Source organism: Zootoca vivipara, chromosome 3 (genome assembly GCF_965207765.1).
Source record: "Zootoca vivipara chromosome 3, rZooViv2.hap1.1, whole genome shotgun sequence".
NCBI classification, from domain to species: domain Eukaryota; kingdom Metazoa; phylum Chordata; class Lepidosauria; order Squamata; family Lacertidae; genus Zootoca; species Zootoca vivipara.
Window position 1 is genome coordinate 51025757 of NC_142586.1, and position 24370 is coordinate 51050126.

Consider the following 24370-nt stretch of genomic DNA (forward strand, 5'->3'; position numbering starts at 1 on the left):
TGGATGCAATTTATCTGCTTATTGATGATCACATGGTCTTAGCAAGCTGGCAGCGCAACACCACTGCCAAACAGACTTTCATTACTGCCTGTCCAAATTTCCTATATCTCAGCTGTATTGATGTTCCACTGTCATCTCGATCTCTGTTTCTTCACTAATGTGTTTCCTAAGTTAAAAATTAAAGCATGGAAAGGCTTTGCTCATTCCAAAGCTCACTTAAGGAGAAAAAACAAACAATTCTTGCTTCAGACAAAATCAATGGAGGAGCCTAATACGACTGAGGCTTAAAGAAAAACAATTAAATAATGCATGCGGCGGTACGATGGGATAGACACGCTAAAATCTCAGAAAAAAAGTTCTACCGAGGGCTAATCTTCTCCAAAATCTTCCTCTTCCTGCCAAATCTCTTGCTATGGAAGTACGTGGAGTATTCTATAGCATGGAACCAGAAATCCCAAATGCCCAAATAGAGATTCTGTAACATGAGGGGAAACGAACAGGGCTCCTCCAGAAGATACTGATTATCGGCTGGGACATAAGGGCTCTGGAGGTCTTCAAGGTATCCTGGACCCAAGCTGTCCAGAGCTTTGTATATCAATACAAGAACTCTGAAGCTCTGAAGCAGCATATGGGAAGCCAGTGCAGATGTTTCAGCAAAGGTGTCACATGCTTTTGATCACCTGTCCCCATCAACAATCTAGCTGCTTCATTCTGCACCAGCTGGAGCTTCTGTACCAAGTCCAAGGGTAGCCTCACATAGCTAGTTCACAATACAGTCGTCAGGCCATTGACTGGGGCTGGTCAGTGGGAACACAACTCAGCTGTGCTGGCATCTGTTCCATTTCCAAGAACAATTCAAAGTGATGGGGTTTAACTTAATCTTTGGAATATCTCCTACAGGTCCCCAGCTACCCAAGGCAAGGCTGCTGGTGACTGGAGAATGCTCCCTCTGTGGAATTACTTCCTCAAAGAGGCCTGCCTGGCACCAGGTTTATCATTTATTTATTTGCAGTTTTTATATTCCCAGTCATGTGTGCGCTTTATTATGTGTTTCATAAACTATTCCACAGAATCTGCTGAAGGACAGTACAGAAATGCTTCAAATGAATGTACAAAGATAATTGTAGTTGAGTCAATTAGTTACGCACAGCTGGAGGTCTCACAACTGCATCTCATGTCCCTTCTGCCTTTGTTAAATGTTTTGTTATAGCTCCATCAGACCTTTTCCATATGCTTTACAACCCGCTCTAATCACAATTTGGTGGTTCTGAGTTTAATGGAATATCCCATCCTGAGCAAATGTTCATAGAATTACAGCCTTAGGCTTTTTGAATGAAACACGTATAATAAATTATCTTGGAAAACTCATCTGCTTTCAGAAATGGCAAAAGACAAGATACTTGGGTGCCTGAGGAAGAAAATCCGAATAGTTCTCATAGTAAAAACATAATAAATGGATCAACTATTTGCTGCTCTTTGGTGTAATATGGAATTTGTCGACTGAGGCAAGTGTTTGAATCCAAATGTTAATGGCTGTATAGTGAGAACTTCATTTAAAATTTGGTTCTCTGTCAACTCCAAAGGGTGATGGTTGTTCAAAGTTTTGGGGGATCAGCTATTCTTTATGCACTCTGACTTCCGTCACAGTGTTCCGCTGCTGGCCACATGACCTGGAAAGCTGTCTGTGAACAAACGCTGGCTCCCTCAGCCTGAAGCGAGATGAGAGCTGCACCCCATAGTTGCCTTTGACAGGACTTAACCATCCAGGAGTCCTTTACCTTTTTAATTTTTTTACCTATGCAGTTTCAAACAAAGTGCTTCATGCAAGATATTAAATTTTAAGATGAAAACAGTTTTGCTTAGTTGGATTCATCCTTTCAATACAATCCATTTATTTTATAGTACTGTAAATCTTAAAAACGTTTTTGTTAGATGCTACAGATAAATCACCCCTTGTCCTGCCAATGTAACTGGAAATGAACAGGAGAATATTACCAGAGATTCTGGGAAATTCAATTCTTTATGTTGTTTTAAAATATAGCTTTTCCTGGAACAGGCTGACTTTTTACTATTTGTTTCTGTGGTCTGTTGCTACCAGTTGAACCTTCATCTTCTGCTTGCAGATCTTCATTGTGGGATTTGGCATACCTGTTTTAGGATATGCAGTCTGGGTTTTTTTAATATATAAAAACATACAGTATTTATTTCTCTTGTACATTCACCAGCAACTGTATCCTTGAGAAAATATGTCTAGATTTAAAAGAAACAATTAATGCAATGGCTCTGTTTTTTTCTTCAGCAGTATTTTTAGGTTGTTATAGAGGAATGCTAAGCTTTTAAGGGATCTCGCAATAACAGAAAATCAATGAGTTGAATCGAGGATAACCATGTCCCCTGACGGCTGAATCATCTTTCTTTTTGCTCTGTAGTGCCAGCTAGCTACTATGGAGTACTTCTACCTACTGTTTACTTCCTCCTCCATTATAAAAACATCAGGGGATGGGAAAGGAAAATATGCCCCACAGTGTTATCAGTTACTAGTCTGAATTTACAATCTTCTTCTTCTTCTTCTTCTTCTTCTTCTTCTTCTTCTTCTTCTTCTTCTTCTTCTTCTTCTTCTTCTTCTTCTTCTTCTTCTTCTTCTTCTTCTTCTTCTTCTTCTTTTGCATGCATGTCAAGACTGCCTTCAGTATTAAGCTGGATCTGGCAGCACATGCCGTACCTACTGCCTGCTCCTTAATTCTCAACATTCCCAGTCATCTGAAGTGCATCCACCAGGTAGGGCAAGCCTAAAAACCTGCTCTGTTCTGTATCACAGGTGAAGAACCTGTGGTCCAGGAGCTCACCTCATTTTGAGAGACTCCTATCACTGCCCCATTCTTGCTTTCCTTCCTCTCCTCAATTAATTTACGGTACTCCCTTTTCCTGGCTTTTAAAAACGCTTCTTCCCTCTTTCTATGCAGTCTCATAATAACAGGAAAGCATTAGGACTGGTGCCATATGGGGCTTGGGAGGTGGGAATAGAAATTAAAGCCGCAGTCCTAACACGCATTAACCTGAAAGCAAGTCTCGCTAAACCCATCGGACTTATTTCTGAGCAGAGATCCGTGGGATTGCAATGTGCGGGCTGCAATCCTACATTGCACTTCCTCGGGAGCAAGCGCCATCGCGCGCACATTTTCTGAGCGTTGTTATTCTGTGTTTCCCTTCCATTCCCCGTTATCCCTGGAGGACTTTACGGAGCTGTTGCAACCCGTGGAGACCCCAGATTCCCTTCTCCACATGACCAACAGAAACAAATACTAAAAAGCGCTTCGAAGCGGAAAAGAAGCCGGTTAGCGAGCGTCTCGGGAAACAACGCGACTGCTCGAAAGGCGAAGAGGCAGCCGTGGGAAAAGCCCCGGGCCTGCGCGCGGCGGCGGCGGCGGCAGGCGCGACCAATCGTCGGCCAGAGCCATGGATTTCCTTGGCAGGACGAGGAGTCGAGAGGCCGAGTGGGCGGCGCTGCTCTGCGCGCTGCGTTGCGCGTGCGTCCCCGCGGCCTGGGCTGCCTCCCTTAGCTCTCCTGCGCCTGCCGAGTCCCGACTTCCTTTCTCCCCCTGCTCTGCGGGCCGGAGGGTTCCATGGCCGGCCGCGGGGGGCCATGACGGACTACGTGGAGGAGCAGCGCAACGAGCTCGAGGCGCTCGAGTCCATTTACCCGGACTCATTTACAGGTAAGCGGCGGCGCCTGCAGGCACCTCCGCGTGCGGAGCCAGGTGGGCGCGGGCAGGGCGGCGGCGCCAAGTTTCCGGCATGCGCTGCAGCTGATCTTTCCGCGCTTCTGCCTCCCGGCGCGGCGATCGCCTGCATGGCCAGCCTGCTCCGAACTTTCGAAGTGGGAAACCTCCCTCCAAGGTCCCGTCCCCCCCATCCTAACTGGAGAAGTTGCCAAACTTTCGCCTCGGGATCCTGGGTGGTGGGGATTTGCACCCCCCCCCTTTGCAGCAGGGACAGCTCCCTCCGAATAGTGGAAGGGACGGTGCTCTTCTCGCGCCTGTGTCCTCGGCTCTCAGGCTCCCCATAAGCCAGATCATGGGCCCCTGGCCTGATCCAAGCAGGGCTTTTCTTAGGGTCTTCACAGCTTCTCATGAGGAGCCCCCTCTGTCATGCTGGTGGCCCATGAAGAGCAAGGCAGAACAAATCACGCAGACTGAAGTAGTCTCGTGGAAAACTGGCCCTCATTCAGTCATTAAACCTCTTAATACCACGACTGTCTGTAAAAGACTTATTAATTTTAAAAAATCATATCCTGCCTTTTGATCTTAATAAAAGAGCTCCCAAGATGGTTTAGCAAATAAATTACAGACCATGTTAAAACAAGCCAAGACATAACAATATGGTGTGGAACCACATTCTGCTGAAATCATAAGTGTCTTGGAGTGCATTTGGAGCCATATTATGAAATGGTGGAGGCAGATCTTGCTTTTATTCCAGAGATCGAAATGTGCGCTCTCATTTTCCAAACTTTGCTTCACGTGATTCTGGGATTGGATCGAAACACCCCTTGGTTTTAGGCTTGGTTTTTGATCTCTTGTGCTGTAAGAAGCCTCTGTGGCAGATAGTTGTTATGTCTGTAATACCAGATCACTTTGGATCACAGATGGGCAACTTTCAAGAGGCGTTTGTAGTACTTCTGAACTAGCATGAGGGCCATGGCATAAAATCAGGCTTGCACACCTGCTTGCCTGTCCCATGCTGTGCTACTGGAAGCAATGGATGAGAAAGCTTAGATATACTTGGCGTGGACCCACTGAAACTAGCTGTGTAGCATTAAATAAACCAGAATGTTTTGTGCAGCAAGCCTATGCTGTAGATGAGTAGTATTATCCCTGTTATTGCAGATAAGAGGCAACATGTTTTATGTGGGGCTGCATCTGAAAGATGGTTTGGAAACTTCAGCTGGTGCAGAATTCAGTGACCAGGTTGCTCACCAGGGCAATACGGTTTCACTGAATCATAGAATTGTAGAGTTGGAAGGGACCCTAAGCTATGTCCCTTCCTCAAAGGGGAAAGGCTCTAGAGTTAGAGGTTATTCTTATCCAGGCTACGGTGAATCTGTCGCTGATTTTGGGATCTTAGTGAGCTGATGTCTAATTGGTCTTTGAATTTCAATCCAATTTCCGATATAAAACTAAAGAAAAGAGCAGAGGCTGTTGTGTTATGTCTGAAGACAAAACCAACCAGCCTCTGGGTGGCGGAGGGAGAAAACCTTTATTGTCTTCATTGATGACTTCTTTCTTCAACAGTGTTATCAGAAAAGCCAATAAGTTTCACTATCACTGTGACATCTGAAGCAGGAGAAAATGACGAAAGTAAGTTGACTGCTGTTGAACTTTCATATGGAAAGAGAGTCTCCCACAAATAAAATACATTTGGCATGCTTAAATGCTTAAAAGACTTGATTGTTTCTAAATTGATAGGAGGTGGTGCGTTGATAACAGTGTAACAGTGCCAGGTCTGCAGATTGACACAGTCAAGGGGGCACATATGGGGTAAGGCAGTGTTTCTCAACCTTTTTTGGGCCACGGCACACTTGTTCCGTGAAAAAAATCACGAGGCACACCACCATTAAAAAAGTTAAAAAATTTAACTCTGTGCCGCCCTATATTATAATTATGACTGTAAGAAACACTTGCCAAATATTGCTTTCCGGCGGGTTAGTGTTGTGTATTGGCGGCCGCCAGGCTCGTTTGCACTGAGCTTTGGGAAAGAGGAGGAGAAATATTGCTTTCCGGCGGGTCAGAGCTGATTATTGGCGGCCGCCAGGCTCGTTTGCACTGAGCTTTGGGAAAGAGGAGGAGAAATATTGCTTTCCGGCGGGTCAGAGCTGTTTATTGGCGGCCGCCAGGCACGTGACAATGCAAATCGCCCTTCTCGTCGCCGCACGTCGCGGCACACCAGCCAGCGTCACTAGTGTGCCGCGGAACAGCGGTTGAGAAACGCTGGGGTAAGGCAGTACTCCAAGTAACCTGGTCCCAAGTCATGTATGGTCTGAAGGGACGACCACTTAGCTGAAACAGACCAAGTCTAGGTCTGGTCAGGGTCTAGACTGGAGACAGCCTGGAAACTGCATCTGTGTTGCATTGGGTTCCATGACAAAATAAGGTGAAGGATTTAAATGTAGTAAAACAAACAAAAATTTAGATTGTTAGGCCCACTACACAGCAACAAGCATAGTGGTAGCCTCTTTTGTTGCAGCTGCATGTTGTCAGTGAAGCGTTTTTATATTTTCACCATGGGAAAGGATAAGTGTGATGCAGTAGGGAAAACTGAGCTACACTTCCATTAGGGGGCTTAGCACGAGAATCAGACACCTACCTCCTTGTTGCATTTAAAACGGCAACCATCACTTTGGTTGCAGGTTACACACTGGTGTGTTTGTGTGTTGGGCCTTTGTCATAACTAGGTTGTGTAAATTGCTTCTAGTAGAATGAATGTCAGTAGGTGCTGTTGGTAGCATGAAGCAATGATTTCTAATGTTTTCTGTTGCACTGTAGCTGTCCAGGCAACCCTCAAATTCACATATGCAGAGCGCTATCCTGATGAAGCCCCCCTCTATGAACTACTCTCTCAAGAGAATCTTGAGGACAGTGACATCACAGACATACTGAAGTTATTGCGGGAACAGGTAAGCAGCATCCTCTTTAATAACGTTTAATAACATCAAGATGCAGCAAGTTCAGCTATTACCCCATGCTTAGCAATGCCAATTCTTTACAAAGAGGGGAATAAAGGGTGTGGTTGTTTTTTCAAGCTCAAGGATAATGCGTTCTGCAGATAGGTAAAGTCGATAAAATACTTAACGGATAAATATAAATCTACTTCAAAAACAAACAATTCAGCTAATGTTGGTCCCTCTCCATTAGCTGACAGAGCACTTGAAATTATCTTCCACAGTACCAGTAATAACACGCTTTAGTTAATCACTGTTCTGAATTGTATTATTACTACTACTACTACTACTATTATTATTAAATTCCTGTTTTTGTGCCACAACACCTTAAAAAGCAAGTTTGCATTGAAGTGGTGGTGAGGAATCTGTTATGCACCACCATTGGCAATATGGCAGAGTGCTAAGGATAATTTAAGGCTGCAATCTTTATATGAACTTAGCAGGAAGCAAGTCCCATTGAGCTCAGTGGGACTTAATCAATGTAGGATTGTGCTTTAGCTTGCATTAAGTTATATTGTGTATGATCACATGAATTCCAGGGTCTGCAGGTGGCTTTGGAAACAATTCAGTGTAGCGTTTTATTAGTCTTTTCTCATTATAATAGACCATCTATTTTTCCCTCTTATGAAATGATTTATAAATTTTACAAAGGCATATCTGCAGGTTTTGATGTGATTTTTGTCTGCTTTTTTAATTGTGGCATCGGAACTAGATTGGGCAACGTAACAGTAACCTGTTATAGGATATTCTATCTCACAATGCATTGGAAAGTGCAAAGATGGCCTTTGTGCTGTTTTTGTACTAGTTGGGAATTGCAGGTCTGAGACAATATGAGTCTTGCTAAATAAATACAAATAATGGGAGTGATTTATCTTGAAGCTGTTGCTCCATGTGGATTTTGCATTCAGTATATCTATATTTCTCCCCCATTTTCTGCCTGCTTGGCAATGTTCCTCCCACAGATTTTGTATTTGCTGTGCCATTATGTGACTTCATTTCCTGCTAAACACTTTTCTGTATTTCAGGCAGATGAGAACCTGGGCATAGTAATGATCTTCACACTAGTATCGGCTGTGCAAGAGAAATTAAATGAAATAGTAGATCAGATAAAAACAAGAAGGGACGAGGAAAATAAACAGAAGGAGAAAGAGGCAGAAGAAGCAGAAAAGGTGAAAGTTTAGTTGAATTGTTTTTCTTACCTGCTGACTACAAGAAATCTTAGTGGGTTCCCCGGCCTGGCTAAGTGTAGCTTTACTTTGATACACTTTGTGGTAACTAAGGAGGGCTGTTAAACTCACTTTGCCTAGTCCAGGAACCTCTTCTAAGTGTTGTTCTTCTTGTTGTTATTAAAGATCTGTAACCCATCTTTTCACCTGAATGATTCCCAAATTCAAGGTTTTGGTACCAATATGTAAAGGCTTATCACAGCTCAAGACCAGGTTACTTGAGAGCAGTGCTATTTTTCTAGAAATCACCATGAGAATGGCAATGGGAGGTGCCAGAACTAAGTTCTGGTGAGCTCCAACTGCAAAATAGCCCTGCTTTGAGAGACTGAGCCAGCAGGTCATTGCTTTTTGCAGAAGCGTTTCTCCTTGGAAGTCCTCAAAATGTCAGAAACCCACCCCACAATAACTTGGAACAGGGATTTCATTGTAGCTGCCCCAGTTTTTTGTTACAAAATCTCTGCAGAGAAATGACGGGCACCCATTACAGTATTTGTAGTTTAAGGAAACAACTGAAGACATTTTTTGTTCCAATAAGCTTTCCTGCTGGATGAAAAGTTTTCTTCCCTAGGTGTTATTTTTTGTATTGTTTTTAAAACAATCCTGGAGTTGGCAATGTTTTAAACTATTTTTAGTTGGTTTTAGGGTAGGTTTGAAAAATTGCATTGAAACGCAATGTGAACTGTGATTTATAAATTAATAAAATAATAAGAAGTTAGCTCACAAGCCCACTACCCCAACCCCCCCCCAATGTATACTGCAGCCTTTAGTCCTTTAGAGCAGTGGTCCTCAACCTTGGGCTTCCAGATTTTTTTGGCCTACAAGTCCCATGATCCCTAGCTACCAGTGGTCAGGGATGATGGGAATTGTAGTCTCAAAACATCTGGAGGCCCAAGGTTGAGGACCACTGCTTTAGAGGATGAGTGGGGACAGTGTGTTTCTCATTTGCCCTGCAGTCCAAGAGTACCAGACAGCTAGAGCAGACTTGTGTGTTCTTGATTGTTTTTTCCCCCTGAATTGTATATTAATATTGTTTGTTTGTTTTGGCCTTTCTGCGTAGCAATGTTTCCATGGCACCCCGGTCACCATTGAAAATTTTCTAAGCTGGAAAGCAAAATTTGATTTAGAGATGCTAGAATTTAAAAGAAAGAAGGTGAAAGAGGAAGAACAGTCTGGCAAAAATAAACTAACAGGTAAGAGGTATCAGTTGCCTTAGGTGAGCCCTTCCCTAACAGCTGTGCTGGCTAGGGCTGATGGGATTTGCAGGTCAAAGCGGCTGGAGGGCCCCAAAATGGACTTCCGAAAGTAGCCATCTAGGTGGACACTGTGGGAAAGAGGGTGCTGGGCTAGATGGGCCTGATCCTGCGGGGCTCTTCTTATTTTACCATGTTCTTATTTCTTACAGGGAAACAGCTGTTCGAAACAGATCATAATCTTGACACATCTGATATTCAGTTCTTGGAAGAAGGTAACTGGCGATTCCTATTTCCATTGCTACAAATTGTAATCATACCGAGAACAAAATCTGCCTAAATGCTGCCTCTGGCACTTTTGGAAGGGGATAAAAGTTTTAATATTTTGCTTGCCAGTTCAGTGCTATAAGCACCCGGTGTGAAGCGCAGGATGTGTCCCTGCAAAAAGAGAAGGCTGCCAGGCCCGTCATCCTCATTCACCCCCCCCCCCAAATGTGGCCAATGCGCTGATGGAAGCTGGAGGGTGGCAAAGCCCTCCACCTGTGGAGGGAGTGGGGATGTCAAAGACAGGGAGAAGCTTATCACGCCTAGTTTAGGTGTCTGGGAGACCCAGGTTCATCACCTTGACTGCTTGACGTAAAGACAAAACAGAAAGGTCATGATTAACAGTAAAAAGAATGCACTTTATTCCCTAGAGAAGCAGACATATAATGCAGTCTTAATAATATAGGCAGATTATGATGATGATGATGATGATGATGATGATTATTATTATTATTATTATTTATTGAGTTTATATACCGCCTTAAACGGCATTTGCATGTGCTGCTCTGGTTTGCCAGAAGCGGCTTTGTCATGCTGGCCACATGACCTGGAAGCTATTCACCGGCTCCCTTGGCCAATAATGCGAGATTAGCGCGCAACCCCAGAGTCGGTCACGACTGGACCTAATGGTCAGGGGTCCCTTTACCTTTACCATATACCCAGAGGTCTCAGGGCGGTTCACAAAACAAAATCAAAATATATTATAAAAATAAAAACAACAACCCAATAATTCTCCGTTCTCAAAAGCCACGTTTTCAAAGGACATAGGATGTCAATCAAATCAACCAAAGGCCTGGTTAAAAAAATGAATGTTAAATGTGAGGGAACATTCAAAAGGAACGTTTTTTGCCTGGTGCCTGAAGGTGTATAATGAAGGCATCAGGCAAACCTCCCTGGGGAGACCATTCCCCAGATGGGGAGCCACTGCAGAGAAGGCCCATTCTTGTGTTGCCACCTCTCGAGAAGGTGATCCGAGTGAGGAGGCGGTCATGGGGTTTACTGCATGGGATTATAGCTTCAATACAAAGGGACAAAGACCATGTCGAAAATAAAAGCCACTTTACTGTCCAGAAGATGTCACTGTTGTTCTATTTTGCCTTTTGGAATGGAAAGCACTTGAATGCTCCGGTTTAATTAATCATAGACTCAAACTGCAGGTTACATAGAATCCAATTATTCTTCCCTATACTTCTTTTGTTTTAAATCCAAAGCAGCCTCTGGAAGCTCAGAACGGAACAAGCGAGAGTGAGGAGAGCACAGGCTTAATCCTTCCCTCCTCAGCTTAAAACCCTTTCCCAAAGCTGATTTTTGACCAGAGGAGATATAGAGTCCCTATAATGTAGGCAACTGGGAAAACGTCAAGATTATTGTTTTGAGGGCCTCTTCCCCATACACTCAAACACTGCTCAGACTGTGTTGGGTTTTAAAATGTCTCCATCTGGCTTGCTTTAGATCAGGCATCCCCAAACTCGGCCCTCCAGATGTTCTAGGACTACAACTCCCATCATTCCTAGCTAACAGGACCAGTGGTCAGGAATGATGGGAATTGTAGTCTCAAAACATCTGGAGGGCCGAGTTTGGGGATGCCTGCTTTAGATAATCTGTTTAATATAACTATGTAGAGTAGTAGATGGCTTTTGTCTGTCATTGGGCATTGACTCTTCATAGCATTTTGCTAAAGATTCCTAGCAAGCATAGCAGGCAGTCCATCTGGTATTGGGCTTTTGAACTCTAGAATGACAGTTTTATCTCTCTTCTCTCCCCAAAGGTGGAAACAGTGTGGAAGTAGATGAATCCTTGTTCCAGGAAATGGATGATTTGGAGTTGGAGGATGAAGAAGATGACCCTGACTATAACCCTGCCCATCTAGAGAGCGACTAGACGGAAATTGTTGTACTGGCTTTACTGATCAACCTGTGTGAACATTTATACAGAGAGACACCTGCATATGTTTTGGTTCCCCTTTTACTTATGACAAAATTATTTTAATTTCAAGAGGCCACCTTCTCTGACATCTTTCATCACAGATAATAAATTGACTTCAGGTGTTTGACATTCGCGTTTTCAAATCTCTTGATTTGTACCGTGTGCTGAAGTTTAAAATGCACTTGAAACGCTAATCTTGCTGTATTGTGAAGGCCTTGGGTTTGAAACGAATGCGTTGTGTGCAAAGCAAAACACGGAACGAGAAGCATTCTCGTATTATGTTCAGTCCCAAACCTCCTTAGGACCAGTTGTTTTGAAAAGAAGTTGCTTCTTAGAACTCTCACTTTCACAGCATCCAAAGATTATGGAAGGACAGTGGAGGTATTCATTTTAATAATGATAAGGAGTGAAAGGGTGAGATGGACAGATTTGCTTTAGGAAGTGTATTCGGTGTTTGGCTCTAAAGCAGGGGTCGGGAACCTGTGGCCCTCCAAATGTTGTTATACACAAATTCCCCGGAGTGGCTGGCAGTGTGTGTGTGGCATCACAGCTTATCAGAACAATTTGGGGGCAAGGCAGCCACAAGATCAGGGCAATGTGGGCAGAAGCACTGGCGGGAATGATGGGGGCTGTAATTCAACAGTTGGGGAGCTACAGGTTAGTCACCCTTGCTGTAAAGGTCCCCTCCCATGTGATATCGGTATAAGATTAGCCATTCAACGGCATTTACTTCCTTGTAACCTGTTAACAAATGGTCCACATATATACCTGGACTTCAAATTTCCATGTTAAGATCTAATCAGAGGAGGAGATGCTAGAAGAAAAATGCAATTCCAAATAAAAATTATGTGGAATAGAGTAAAAGGTATAATTCCTTTTGGTTGTGTGAAAGTGTTTCCATAACATTACCATTTCAACATTTTAGGCAAACACCTTTGTTATCTGTAGAAATTGTACTATCTGTTTTGGGGTTTGATACCGCATTAAATTCTCCATTGAGAAGTATCTCCTTATCTGTGCTGACATTAATAATTTCATTTATTTTCTGAAAATAATTATTTTATTATTGTTGGGTGCATAAATGCATCCTAGTAAATATTCTTTCATGGCACATTCCCATATTCCAAAAATAAATCTCTTATCTAGGTCTGTAATCTGTTCACTTCCTCTGATCAGGCAAAAATGACTCCTACCAGTTTTGAATTTCTAGTAAGATATACTTTTTTCCTTCTAGGAATCACTTGTAACATTAATAGTACCCCCCTTTGTTTTAGTAATCTGCTAAATTTATTTCTTTTTATAGGGAGTTTAATTCCTATTGCTGGTCTTTTTTAACTCAACGGTATTCATTTATACAAAAGTAATACAAAAAGGAAAACATTTCCCCCCTACGAGAAACTATTTCTCTTTCTTGCAAAGAAGAAATTTACTAGAACAAAGCAACAAAGAGTCAGAAATTAGGACGTGCTCGGGAGTGTAGAAACAGAATAAGCAGACAGTATGAATGTAATTCTATTGTGGTGCTTTAAAAAAATCTTGCACATATTACAGTATTAGGAAGTTATTAAGCCACATGAGAGGTTTTTTTAAATTAACTCTTAAAAATAGGCCTGGATTAAAAGCATACAATGCACTTTATTTCATCCTTCCAAGCTGACTCATAATTCATCATTGATGTCCCAGCAGAACTTGATGGGCAACTTTTCCATTCTCTCTTTAAAAACGCTGTCAAACCTTTCATTTTGTGCGACTGTCATCGTGTTCTTCCAGTCTCCAATAGTGCCTGGGCCAGGAAGCAGAAAGAAAGTAAGTGCATTGTGGTGGTCAAATAAATATCCACAGCTCCAGATATATTCCATCCCTAGTTCGGAATTTACCCCTCAGTGTAAAAAAGTTTCCACACTTAAATATACATATTTCGAAGAAGGAAAAAACAACAGGGGAAGTACATAATAGAACAACTCTAATACAGTCATACCTTGGTTTAAGTATGCTTCGGTTTGAGTGCTTTCAGTTTAAGTCAGGGGTCCACAAACTAAGGCCCGGGGGCCGGATGCGGCCTGATCACCTTTTCAATCCGGCCCACGGATGGTCCAGGAATCCACATGTTTTTACATGAGTGGAATGTGTCCTTTTATTTAAAATGCATCTCTGGGTTGTTTGTGTGGCCTGCCTGGTGTTTTTACATGAGTAGAACGTGTCCTTTTATTTAAAATGCATCTCTGGGTTATTTGTGGGGCATAGAAATTTGTTTATTTTCCCCCCCAAAATATAGTCCGGCCCCCCACAAGGTCTGAGGGACAATGGACCGGCCCCCTGCTGAAAAAGTTTGGTGACCCCTGGTTTAAGTACTCCACGGACCCATCTGGAATGGATTAATCCACTTTCCATTACTTTCCATGAGAAAGTTCGCTTCAGGTTAAGTACGCTTCAGGATAAGTACAGACTTCTGGAACCAATTGTGTCCTTAAACCGAGGTAGCACTGTATTAGGAAACTGTTGAAGATTCATTCCCCGTGTCTGCTATCATGGGATTGTTATCTATCACATGATGGTAAATGGTTTCATTCCACAGAGTGGGACGTGACGGAGACAGGATGTTTGTGTTACTGTGTTTCCTGAAGTGGGACTATTGTCCTTTGTTCTTTCTCTTTGCTGTCTGATGCTAGAGAGAGGGAGCCATGTTGCAGTGCCCTGTGTGTGTTTATATGTAAATAAAAGTAGATTAGCCAAGATGCTGAGTTGCTGAGGTCTGTTACGAACTGCGCAAACTCTGCGGATCTGTAAGTGTGCTGATGTCAGTTAGCATCAGTCACTGTGATGTTCGGGCTGTAGAAAGCTTTTGAAGCTCTCGAACAATCGACCGAGAGGGAGGGAACATACCAGTCAGGCATGTGTCTCTGCCAGGGTCCTACTTGTGTGTAAAAGATCCTACCAAAAGGTTATGGGCCCAGGGATCGGGGCCGCAGACCCAGTGCCAGCAAAGGAAGCACTGGGGGCTATTTTGTCCTGGTTTGGGGTTTCCTGGAAGCCTCTTCAGAGACGGAAAGAAAGAAAAGCTGCATGGAGACACCATGAGTAACACTGCCTAAAAGCGAATGTAAATAAGGCAGGCCGAACTGTTTGAAATTCTTGCCAGGCAATTGAGGCCGGCAGAAGGCGGCTTGATTTATAGCCATCTGAGAAGGACAGAAAGTGGTTCCGGAACAATCAGACCTTTTGGGAGAGGTATAAATGCCAGTCCCCTGAGTTATGGAAAATGGGGGAGATGCTGTAGGCAGAACTGTAGCTGTTGATTGATGAGCTACTGGGGAGGGAGCAGTTTCCCCCCATGCTGCATTGAAGTGGCAGGCATGGACTTTGAGAAGATAGGATTCTTCTGATTCATTCCATGTGAGTTTGGAAATGTGTGGGAGCAGTGCTTTTGTTCCTGAAGCTGCAAAAGCAGTTTGATGCTGTGCCAGAGGCCAATAGCCACAGTGTGTGTCCAGCAGGAATTTCATTTGTGACACACTTGGACATTCCAAGATGGCGACGGCCTACCAAGATGCTGGAGAAGTGTGGAGGGATGGACTTTGCTCTCTCTGACCCCCACATGAAGTGGGAGGCAATGGCTCAGCAGAGTTACACCCTGGGGGAGGCTGACAGAAACAACAGAAATTGAGAGTTTCATGAAGACTGGGAAAATGAAATTACCATTACTTGTAGCTTTCACATGTCAGTGTAATTATCAGGTGAATCAGTCGGGGATTCTGCAAGCAGCACCAAGCCAGTTCAATCTGCCACTGACTTACCTTTGCGAAGATAATGGCCTTTGCTGTAGTCCATGAACTCTGGTGGCAAAAAGTCATAGTTTGCCCTGGGATCTGCTTTCATTTTATTAAATGTAGCCTGATCCACAACAGCATCCACCTCCTTTTCCGTCAGTCTCTTTCCCAGGAAGTTGCATATTTTCAAGACACAGCTTCTTAGATCCTGAAATAGGAAATAGTTCTGATGTCAGGCTATCCACAATTGAGAGGCACAACAGCCTAGTGACTAAAAATCATGGAACAGGCAGGATAACAAGCAGGGAAAAACTAGTTGAGAAAAATGGAAGAAAGACGCAGGGCAGCAGGGGAAGGTTAAAAGAATGAGGGTAGAAAGAAAGGTGAGGAAGGGGGTGGGATAAATAGTTTATAATTGGCTATGTAATAGGTTAACCCGGATCGAAATAGGACTGTTTATATAGATTTGCCGACCGTAAAAGGGGACTTGTGATTAGAAGGGTTAATAATAAAAAATATGGTTTTGACTGAGATGGGGAGTTCTTAGAAGAGAGGTGTGGGTATAAGGAAGAGAATTTTTAGTTTAGTATAGTGTAAAAGCAGATTAAGAATTTTATAATATGAATTAAATGAAGAAGTATGTTTAGGGCAGAAATAGAATATGTAAGGAAAGAGGAGTATGATGTTGTCATAGATGATAAATATGTAATCTATAATGAAAATGATAATTATAGAATTTTGGCGTAAAATTTAAAAGGTATACACATGTTTAAGATAGAAAGAAACAATGTTAAGATGCTGATTATGAAATTGCCAAAGAGAGTACTATATAAGATGAACCACAGTAAGGGGGGTTGAGGAGGTCAACCTACAATGTCAGAAAAGGTGAATGGTTTTTGAACTATATAGGTATGTTTTTGTTTTTTTATTATTATGTTTAGATATGTTAATGTTTTTATTTGTGTTTCTTTTTCTCTATTTTAGGTAATGCTGGGGGTTGGTGTGTTGGTGATGTATGTTTTGTTGTTATATGTCAAAAAATCAATAAAAATTATTATTATTATTATTTTAAAAAAGGGTAACAAGCAGGGAGAACAAGCAGCCTGCATCTTTATTTGCCTAGTTCATAACAACTGCCATTGCATTATATTGCTTTTGTTCTGTGAGCCACCCATGGGTCAGCTAATTAAATTGAATCCACAAGTAAATACTGTAAATAAAAAAATGGCACCACTCCGGACAGGAGGGGGGTTCTGTGACATCTCTCCTCAGCCTGTAAAATGACATATCTTGCTTGGGACACTTAATTTTCAGCTCCATAATCTCTCAGGGTAAATAGTTACAGCGCACACTTTGGAGTTTAGGGCCTTAAAAGCTGATCCTGAGCCCATGGCCTCCTGGGCTTTTTAATCTTTTAAGTTGATGATGAGGGAGATGCAGAATCTCCTTCAGTCAGGGCACTTGAATCATCATATTGATTGCTTCCTCCATTCTATAAAGATGAGTTTTGATGCTTATTTAATATCAGACTTGGTAACATTTTGACACCTTACCTTCTTCATTTCCTCATAGGTAAGAAATAGAATATTGAAGTCATCTCTGTGAGAGTACCAGCCTTCCACATGGTCCAACCATAAACTTGCAATTACTGATAGGAGAGAAATTGATTTGGTGTAAATGTAGAGGATTTTTTCTTTTTCTTTTGAGAGCAGCATAACACTCAGATAAAATGAATTAAAACATTATAAAGGAACCAATTACGAACCAGCAATGGTGTGTAAAAAATTAGACAATAACAATTCAGTACAAACTTTCAATGAAACAAAGCAGCTTGGAATGAGATGGCTTGGGAAGGGAAAGAAAACAAACACAGGTTGAATGAATAGCACCCAACGTCACCAAACACTTCCTCAGAGAAAGAACTTCCAGAAGAGTTCTGCATTTTAAGGCTCCCCACAGTTCTTCCAAGCAATGTGATGGGAAGACTGAGATGAGTCTAGCCTTCCTCCAGCCCCCTTCCTTCCCACTCTGGCATTTTCCTTATATGGTGTGACAGTTGGTAACTACAACATTTAGGAGACCCTGTCAGGGTTGCTGACTTATAACTTGACACAAATCTCTACACTTGATTCAGGGTTAGGTGATCCACCCTGTAATGATTTGTAGCTGCTTCAGCCCATTGAAGGCAATATACAGATCTGCCTGATTTGCTTTGGGATTTGGTCAAATCTAAACCCTACCTTCTGCCTCAATGGTCAGCAGCCATCCATGGCATAAATCTGTGTGCTGTAATTTATTTAGTTGGAAAAAAAGTTATGGATGCACATGGAAAAGAAGTTTGGACTTCCTCAGAGCAACCAACAGCATCAGACGTGGCACTCTGGAATAATTCCTTACCACACACTGAATTTCTTTTATTTGTTTTCAAAGGAGGATAGGGAATGAAGGGACAAAAGTGACTTCTTTTAGAGTGGCAAATCATCCTTACCTTTTCCAGCCAAAAACCTCTCCATGTAAACCCCAAAGTCATCTACTTTTTCCAGTGTAAGTGCAGCTTTGGTAAAATGGTAATAGGAAACCAAAACATCCTTTGGGTTTCTGGCCACATAAACAACCTGCAGGAATAACAACAAATTCTTTTAGGCTTGACTCTTCCAATGATGAGATACATACTGCTAGCAATGAGATTGTTCTCCCAAACCTGGCTTTTCCCATAATATTCTCTGGTTTATTTTTATATCATGGTCAGCATCCCTTTGGGAAACTTGGGACACTCTTAAATGTTGCTGGACTACAACTCCCATGATTCCTGGCTGACATTAATGGGAAATGGAGTCCATCTGTGTCTAGAGGACCATAAGCTAAACCAGGCATTCCCAAACTTCGGCCCTCCAGATGTTTTGGACTACAATTCCCATCATCCCTGACCACTGGTCCTGTTAGCTAGGGATCATGGGAGTTGTAGGCCAAAACATCTGGAGGGCCACAGTTTGGGGATGCCTCAGCTAAACCAAGGAAAGAGCCTTTGAAGGGACACTGCTTCCTAAAAGAGGCTGACATGGTCCTTTCTTTGCTGTCGTGTCAGTTGGATCTTGAACCATTTTAATTTGCTGCTTATAAATGCTGGCCTTATTGTTTACTATTGTCTCTTTTGTTGTGCTTCTGTAGTAATTTCTGTGGCTGTGAAATGTTCCAGGAACCAAGTGGTTGAAGTAGGATATGTACTGTATGTGTAAAATAATAATAGATAGAACTCTGATATTTCTTCTTGTAGATTCTTCATGCTTCCAAGTTGCTTTATATCCCTGGCAGCCTCACACTCTTTTGCAACATGCATGGCACACTCAACAGTGTAATCCTATGGTGTTGAATGAAGTTTATTCTTCATAAGTGTGTCAAATGGCACCCTCTGAGATTATTACTATGGTGCAGAATAAATCTGTTTTCTCTTGTGTAAAACCGCCCGTGTCTGTTCTTCAGTTGAGTACAATCTTCGTTCCTTGCTGCAGAATATATAATAATAATAATAATTTATTATTTATACCCCGCCCATCTGGCCGGGTTCCCCCAGCCACTCTGGGCGGCTTCCAACAAAATATTAAAATACAGAAATCCATCAAACATTAAAAGCTTCCCTAAACAGGGCTGCCTTAAGATGCCTTCTAAAGGTCTGGTAATTGTTATTCTCTTTGACCTCTGGTAGGAGGGCATTCCACTACCGAGAAGGCCCTCTGCCCCAAGAACAGTACTTCTGTCTTGTCAGGATTCAACCTCAATCTGTTAGCCGCCATCCAACCTCCAACCGCCTCCAAGCACTCACACAGGACCTTCACCGCCTTCACTGGTTCTGATTTGAAAGAGAGGTAGAGCTGGGTATCATCCGCATACTGGTGAACACCCAGCCCAAACCCCCTGATGATCTCTCCCAGCGGCTGCATGTAGATGTTGAAAAGCATGGGGGAGAGGACAGAACCCTGAGGCACCCCACAAGTGAGAGGCCAGGGGTCTGAACACTCCTCCCCCACCACCACTTTCTGAACATGGCCCAGGAGGAAGGAGCGGAACCACTGTATAACAGTGCCCCCAGCTCCCAAACCCTCTAGACCAGGCATGTCAAACCTGCGGCCCTCCAGATGTTTTGGACTACAATTCCCATCTTCCCTAACCACTGGTCCTGCTAGCTAGGGATCATGGGAGTTGTAGGCCAAAACATCTGGAGGGCCGCAAGTTTGACATGCCTGCTCTAGACGGTCCGGAAGGATGTTATGGTCGATGGTGTCAAAAGCCGCTGAGAGATCCAGCAGGACCAGGAAACAGCTCTCACCTTTGTCCCTAGCCCGCCGGAGATCATCGACCAGTGCGACCAAGGCAGTTTCAGTCCCATGATGAGGCCTGAACCCCGACTGGAAGGGATCCAAATGGTCCGCTTCCTCCAGGCATGCTTGGAGTTGTTCAGCAACCACTCGCTCAATCACCTTGCCCAAGAATGGAAGATTTGAGACTGGGCGATAGCTGGCCATATTGGCTGCATCTAAAGATGGTTTTTTAAGAAGCGGTTTAATAACCGCCTCTTTCAGCGGGTCTGGGAAGGCTCCCTCATGGAGAGAAGCATTCACCAACCCGCGGAGCCCATCGCCCAGCCCTTCCCGGCTAGCTTTTATAAGCCAGGATGGGCAGGGATCAAGGAGACAGGTGGTTGGTTTCACTCGTCCAAGCAGCCTGTCCACATCCTCGGAGGTAACAGATTGAAATTGATCCCACACAATTTGACTAGACAGGACTCTAGCACTCCCCCGGCTCTGCTCCCACGGTGGAGTCTACCTCTTCCCGAATCTGAGTGATTTTATCTGCAAAAAACTTTGCAAAAGCATTACAGGAGATATTGGGGTCCCTACCAGGCCCCGATGACGAAGGTGGTTCGGATAGATTGCGAACCACCTGGAACAGTCTCCTGCTGCTGTTTTCCGCAGACACGATAGAAACGGTGAAGAAAGTCTTCTTCGCCGTCACCATTGCCACTTGGTAGGCTCGAAGTTGAGCTCTAGCCCGTGTTCGATCGGATTCAGAATGAGTTTTCCGCCACCAGCGCTCTAGCCGTCTCAACGACTGTTTCATCGCCCTCAGCTCCGGGGAAAACCATGGGGTGTCCGGGCTCCATGTAATCGGAGAGGGCGCTTCGGAGCCAAAGAGTCAATAGCCCTGGTTAACTCCACATTCCAGCGGACCACCAGGGAGTCGGCTGAGAGGCCATCAACATGGGATAAAGCATCCCCTACCACTCTCTGGAAACCATTTGGATCCATTAAGTGGCGGGGGCGGACCATCCGAATTGGTCCCACCTCCCTGCAGAGGGGAAGGGTCGCGGAGAAGTCCAGTTGCATCACACATATATGTGTGTTTTCTTCCATTCTCCCTCTTAAGCATCTGTATCTTCTGGAGATGCATTGTTTATTTTATTTTATTTTAAGTGTTTCAGTAGGAAGTTTTATTAAAGTTTTTTAGAATACAATAAAATTATAACTAGAACAACTGAAATCTAAGAAAGAAAGAAAGAAAGAAAGAAAGAAAGAAAGAAAGAAAGAAAGAAAGAAAGAAAACAGCAGAAGGCAAAGGAAGGAAGAAAAGAGGGGAGAGACAACAGAAATAATAAAACACAGAATTATATAAACCTTCTGTTCTAAGTATACCCTAATCTTCAATCCACAATCCACATACAAAGAAGTGAATCTTCTCGGCTCCCACCTGGGAAGCTTTCCCCTTTCCTCAACCTCACACCCTGGGAAAAACCCACTCTTGCCTTTCTCCCACACAGGCCCCTCTCTTCTAACTCTGTATGCAACTTTTTATGGAAATAACATTATAGAGTGCAATCAAAAATTAACCAAAAACAAAGGGAAAGAAAAGAGAAAGGGGGTCCGGATGCGGCCCAATCGCCTTCTAAATCCGGCTTGCGGACGGTCCGGGAATCAGCATGTTTTTACATGAGTAGAATGTGTCCTTTTATTTAAAATGCATCTCTGGCTTATTTGTGGGGCCTGCCTGGTGTTTTTACATGAGTAGAATGTGTCCTTTTATTTAAAAACTCTGGGTTATTTGTGGGGCATAGGAATTCATTCATATTTTTTTTCAAAATATAGTCCAGCCCCCCACAAGGTCTGAGGGACAGTGGACCGACCCCCTGCTGAAAAAGTTTGCTGATCCCTGACTTTGACACTTCTCATACACTCCTCCCCCCAAATAAAGGATCTTCTGAATTCCCACCATCTCACCCACTGACAAAGTTGACACTCCCAGAACAGCAAAACAGCCATTCTTCTGTGGTCTTTTTTCATTCTGATCCAGTGACATATGTTTTAGGAATGATGTAGGTTAGAGAAATGACATGGTTCCTTTTGTGCTGCCCAAACTGTACCACAAGATCGAGGCAGGTAATTCAGGGGAAAGATGCTGATCCTTGGAGAGCTGGCCCACCAGGGAGGAAAGGTTTGGTATGCTAATTATTTTACATGAAGATATGAGTAAGATGTGTAAACACTGGATTTTCCACTTTTTAAAGAATATCAATGATCTGAAAAAGCACACTTCACAATTATTCTGTTTCATGTGATAAATGGGATGCATTCTATCTGGGCTTAAAATAAGGCGAGACAAACATTTGATTTGATCAAATAATAAATACGACCTACTTTTCCTCTTCTGTTCCTTAAGCCCTTTGGTACTAAATAGTAGGGTAGATGGGTAGTAAAGAGTCGAGGTGACGGTCGATTGACGTAATCCATATTGCGGACATTGGCCTCCAGCCATGGAGCTCTATCTAGTAAGTCTATGTGTTCAGTTCCATCTCGATGACCTTCATGCAAAATCAAGCTCAAAATATTTTGAGTCCATACTGTTCCTACGAATGAGGATTAGTTATTTAATTCATTCAGTGCCATGTACATATTGTACTAGTTTACAGAGTAAAATAATTAAAAACAGCATGCCTCTCAATCATGGAGCTTACTATTTAAATTGCAAACTGTTAGGAGACAGGAAGGATGAGGAAGAGGGGAGTCAAAGGAAACACAGCAAGGGCAGGGATGGTTGAATGTGAAGATTCACCCAAGGCTTCCTTTCCATTGTGGATGAGAAATAGGAAGCCTTCATGGAATCTGAGGATTTGGGAGGACAGAAAAAATATTTGCTAAGATGTTCCTTTCTTTTTCAGAAAACTACCGCAAACTCTGTTCTGAATTCTCCCTATAGATGGAAATGCAAATGACTAGTCAAAGTCCAGGGAATAAAAACAGTTGCCAGTCCTCCAAAGTACTTTGATTCAGCTTATTCAAACCATTATTATTCTTCCCAGGAATTTTGAGAAATGCTCATTATATTTTGGCTTTTTGTCACTCAATTCCTCAATGCCTAAATAATGCAGACCTGTAAAATTACTGTCAAAACCCCTACATTGTACCCATTGAATATGTCTCATTTGCAGAAAGACTTGGAGCTTCCCCTCTCTCTCCTCTCCCATTCCCGGTTACTGGATCCCCTTCAAAGCAGATCTGCAGAAACACAGATCTATGGGAAAGGAAGAGTGAGGGAAAGTTCTGGTGTGCAAGTGGAAGTTCTTGCATGAAGGGCACAACTGCATCAGACACAGTCCCCTGTTACTGAGCAGCTGTGGCAAAAAACTAATGAAATAAAGTGATACAGGTATGAGAGTCTTTTAACAATGGAACTTTACCAATACCATTTTACAGCCACATGCAAAAGGCACACATGTTTCTGATCTTACCTGATTTTGGATAAGTATCTAGAAACACATCACTGTCCCTGATTTCAAAATCCTCCAGGGAATCTAGATACTCCGGTGAAACCAAATCTGGCTGGAAATAAAATCCTTTGTAATTGACAGCGTATTTCTTGGCTGGTTGCATTGCCTGTATGTATAAAAAATAAAGAGCAGAAAAGCAGAGAACAGTTCCTGCTATTACGCTGCAATAGGAAATGACAAAGAAAGAGAGTTGTCGCTTTGTGAAATCCTACTGTGAGCTCAAAGCACAATCCCAGGCTTCCCCTCCATCGGAGGTGAGAGACATAAAGCTCCAAGGTATCCCCTGTTCCTTAAGGAACAGAAACGTGGCTGAGCACTGAAGCATTTCCCCCCTTTCTTTTATTTTATTTTCTTAAACTGTGCTGCTTCCAACTCACCGCAGCCTTCCACGTTTCCGCCTAGACTGAGCGTCCTCAAGGCCAAGGTCCTCTCGCTGCTTCCTCATTCCTGAGAGCTGACGCCCTTCCTCGCGGGGTTGGCTTAAGCCGGGCTTGGGGAAGGAAGTGCATGGCTCCAGCAGGGCCCTAGACACCTCCCTCTCCTCCCCAAAGCCCAGTAAGCGCTTGCCCCGTTTTGGGAAGGAGAAAGGAGGACTCCAGGACCCTGCCGGAGCCCTCACGCCTCCTCCCCGAACCCGGGCAAGCGCTTACCGGGCTCTGGCACCGCGCTGCACTAAATGGCCCCCGCTGAGAGAACTTCCTTCTAACTTCCTTCAAGGCTGGTCTCTAACCCAGCTTGTAACTGCGCTTGTTCGGCCCAGACCAGTAAGGCACCTCTTGCCAGATCCATTGTTTCCCTCTACTGTATTTAGTTGGGCACTCGCAAAACCCTTCTCAGCTCTTGTTCTACCCCACAAGGCTTCTTGTCAGTGGCTCCACGCCGGTCCTTTCCAGGTACAGCAATGGGCGACGAAGCCCTTCCATCCGACTGAGGCTGGGCTCCCAAGGCTTCCCACATAAATAAATCACAATGGAATGAGGCAAGAGACAGGGAAATCTTCTGTGCGTGGGAAGAAAAGCTTCGAGAATTTGGTAGAGCATATTTTCTTGCCTGCCTGGGGCCAAATCAGTTTCTCTCTTGGTGTTCGCTTCTATCGATTCCTGGGGGAGTCGGAGGTATTTATTTCTGTTCTGCTCCCCACATACAGCGGATACATGTGTGTTTTCCTAATGAGGGTGTTGGGTGAATGCCAAGGGGATCCCTGGGGTGGGTTTTCCAGAACTGAGACACCGCCATCCAAAAAGGTATGGGAGACTGTTCTAAGGTCCAGTACCAAGATGAAGGTCTACCAGGCTTGCGAAATGAGCACTCTGCTTTATGCAAGTGAGGTGTGTGGGCAATGCCAGGAGGCAGGAGGGATGCCTCAACACAGGGGAGGGGTCAGCAAACTTTTTCAGCAGGGGGGC

At 43.5% G+C, this 24370-nt stretch overlaps 2 protein-coding genes across 2 annotated transcripts; one reads left to right on the top strand and one right to left on the bottom strand.

Moving 5' to 3' along the window:
• Nucleotides 1–3534: 3534 nt before the first annotated feature.
• Nucleotides 3535–11508, top strand: RWDD1 (RWD domain containing 1). Its single transcript, XM_035109131.3, has 7 exons — nt 3535–3716; nt 5289–5354; nt 6540–6670; nt 7741–7884; nt 8999–9131; nt 9344–9406; nt 11224–11508. The coding sequence occupies exons 1-7, from the start codon at nt 3644–3646 to the stop codon at nt 11334–11336; spliced, it is 723 nt and encodes a 240-aa protein (XP_034965022.1). The 5' UTR covers nt 3535–3643; the 3' UTR covers nt 11337–11508.
• A 1378-nt stretch (nt 11509–12886) lies between these two features.
• On the bottom strand, nt 12887–23379 carry LOC118082142 (amine sulfotransferase). Its single transcript, XM_035109130.3, has 7 exons — nt 23342–23379; nt 22926–23070; nt 21835–22043; nt 17637–17763; nt 16702–16796; nt 15176–15356; nt 12887–13164 (listed from the first exon to the last, which is right to left on the bottom strand). The coding sequence occupies exons 2-7, from the start codon at nt 23065–23067 to the stop codon at nt 13040–13042; spliced, it is 879 nt and encodes a 292-aa protein (XP_034965021.1). The 5' UTR covers nt 23068–23070; nt 23342–23379; the 3' UTR covers nt 12887–13039.
• Nucleotides 23380–24370: the final 991 nt, after the last annotated feature.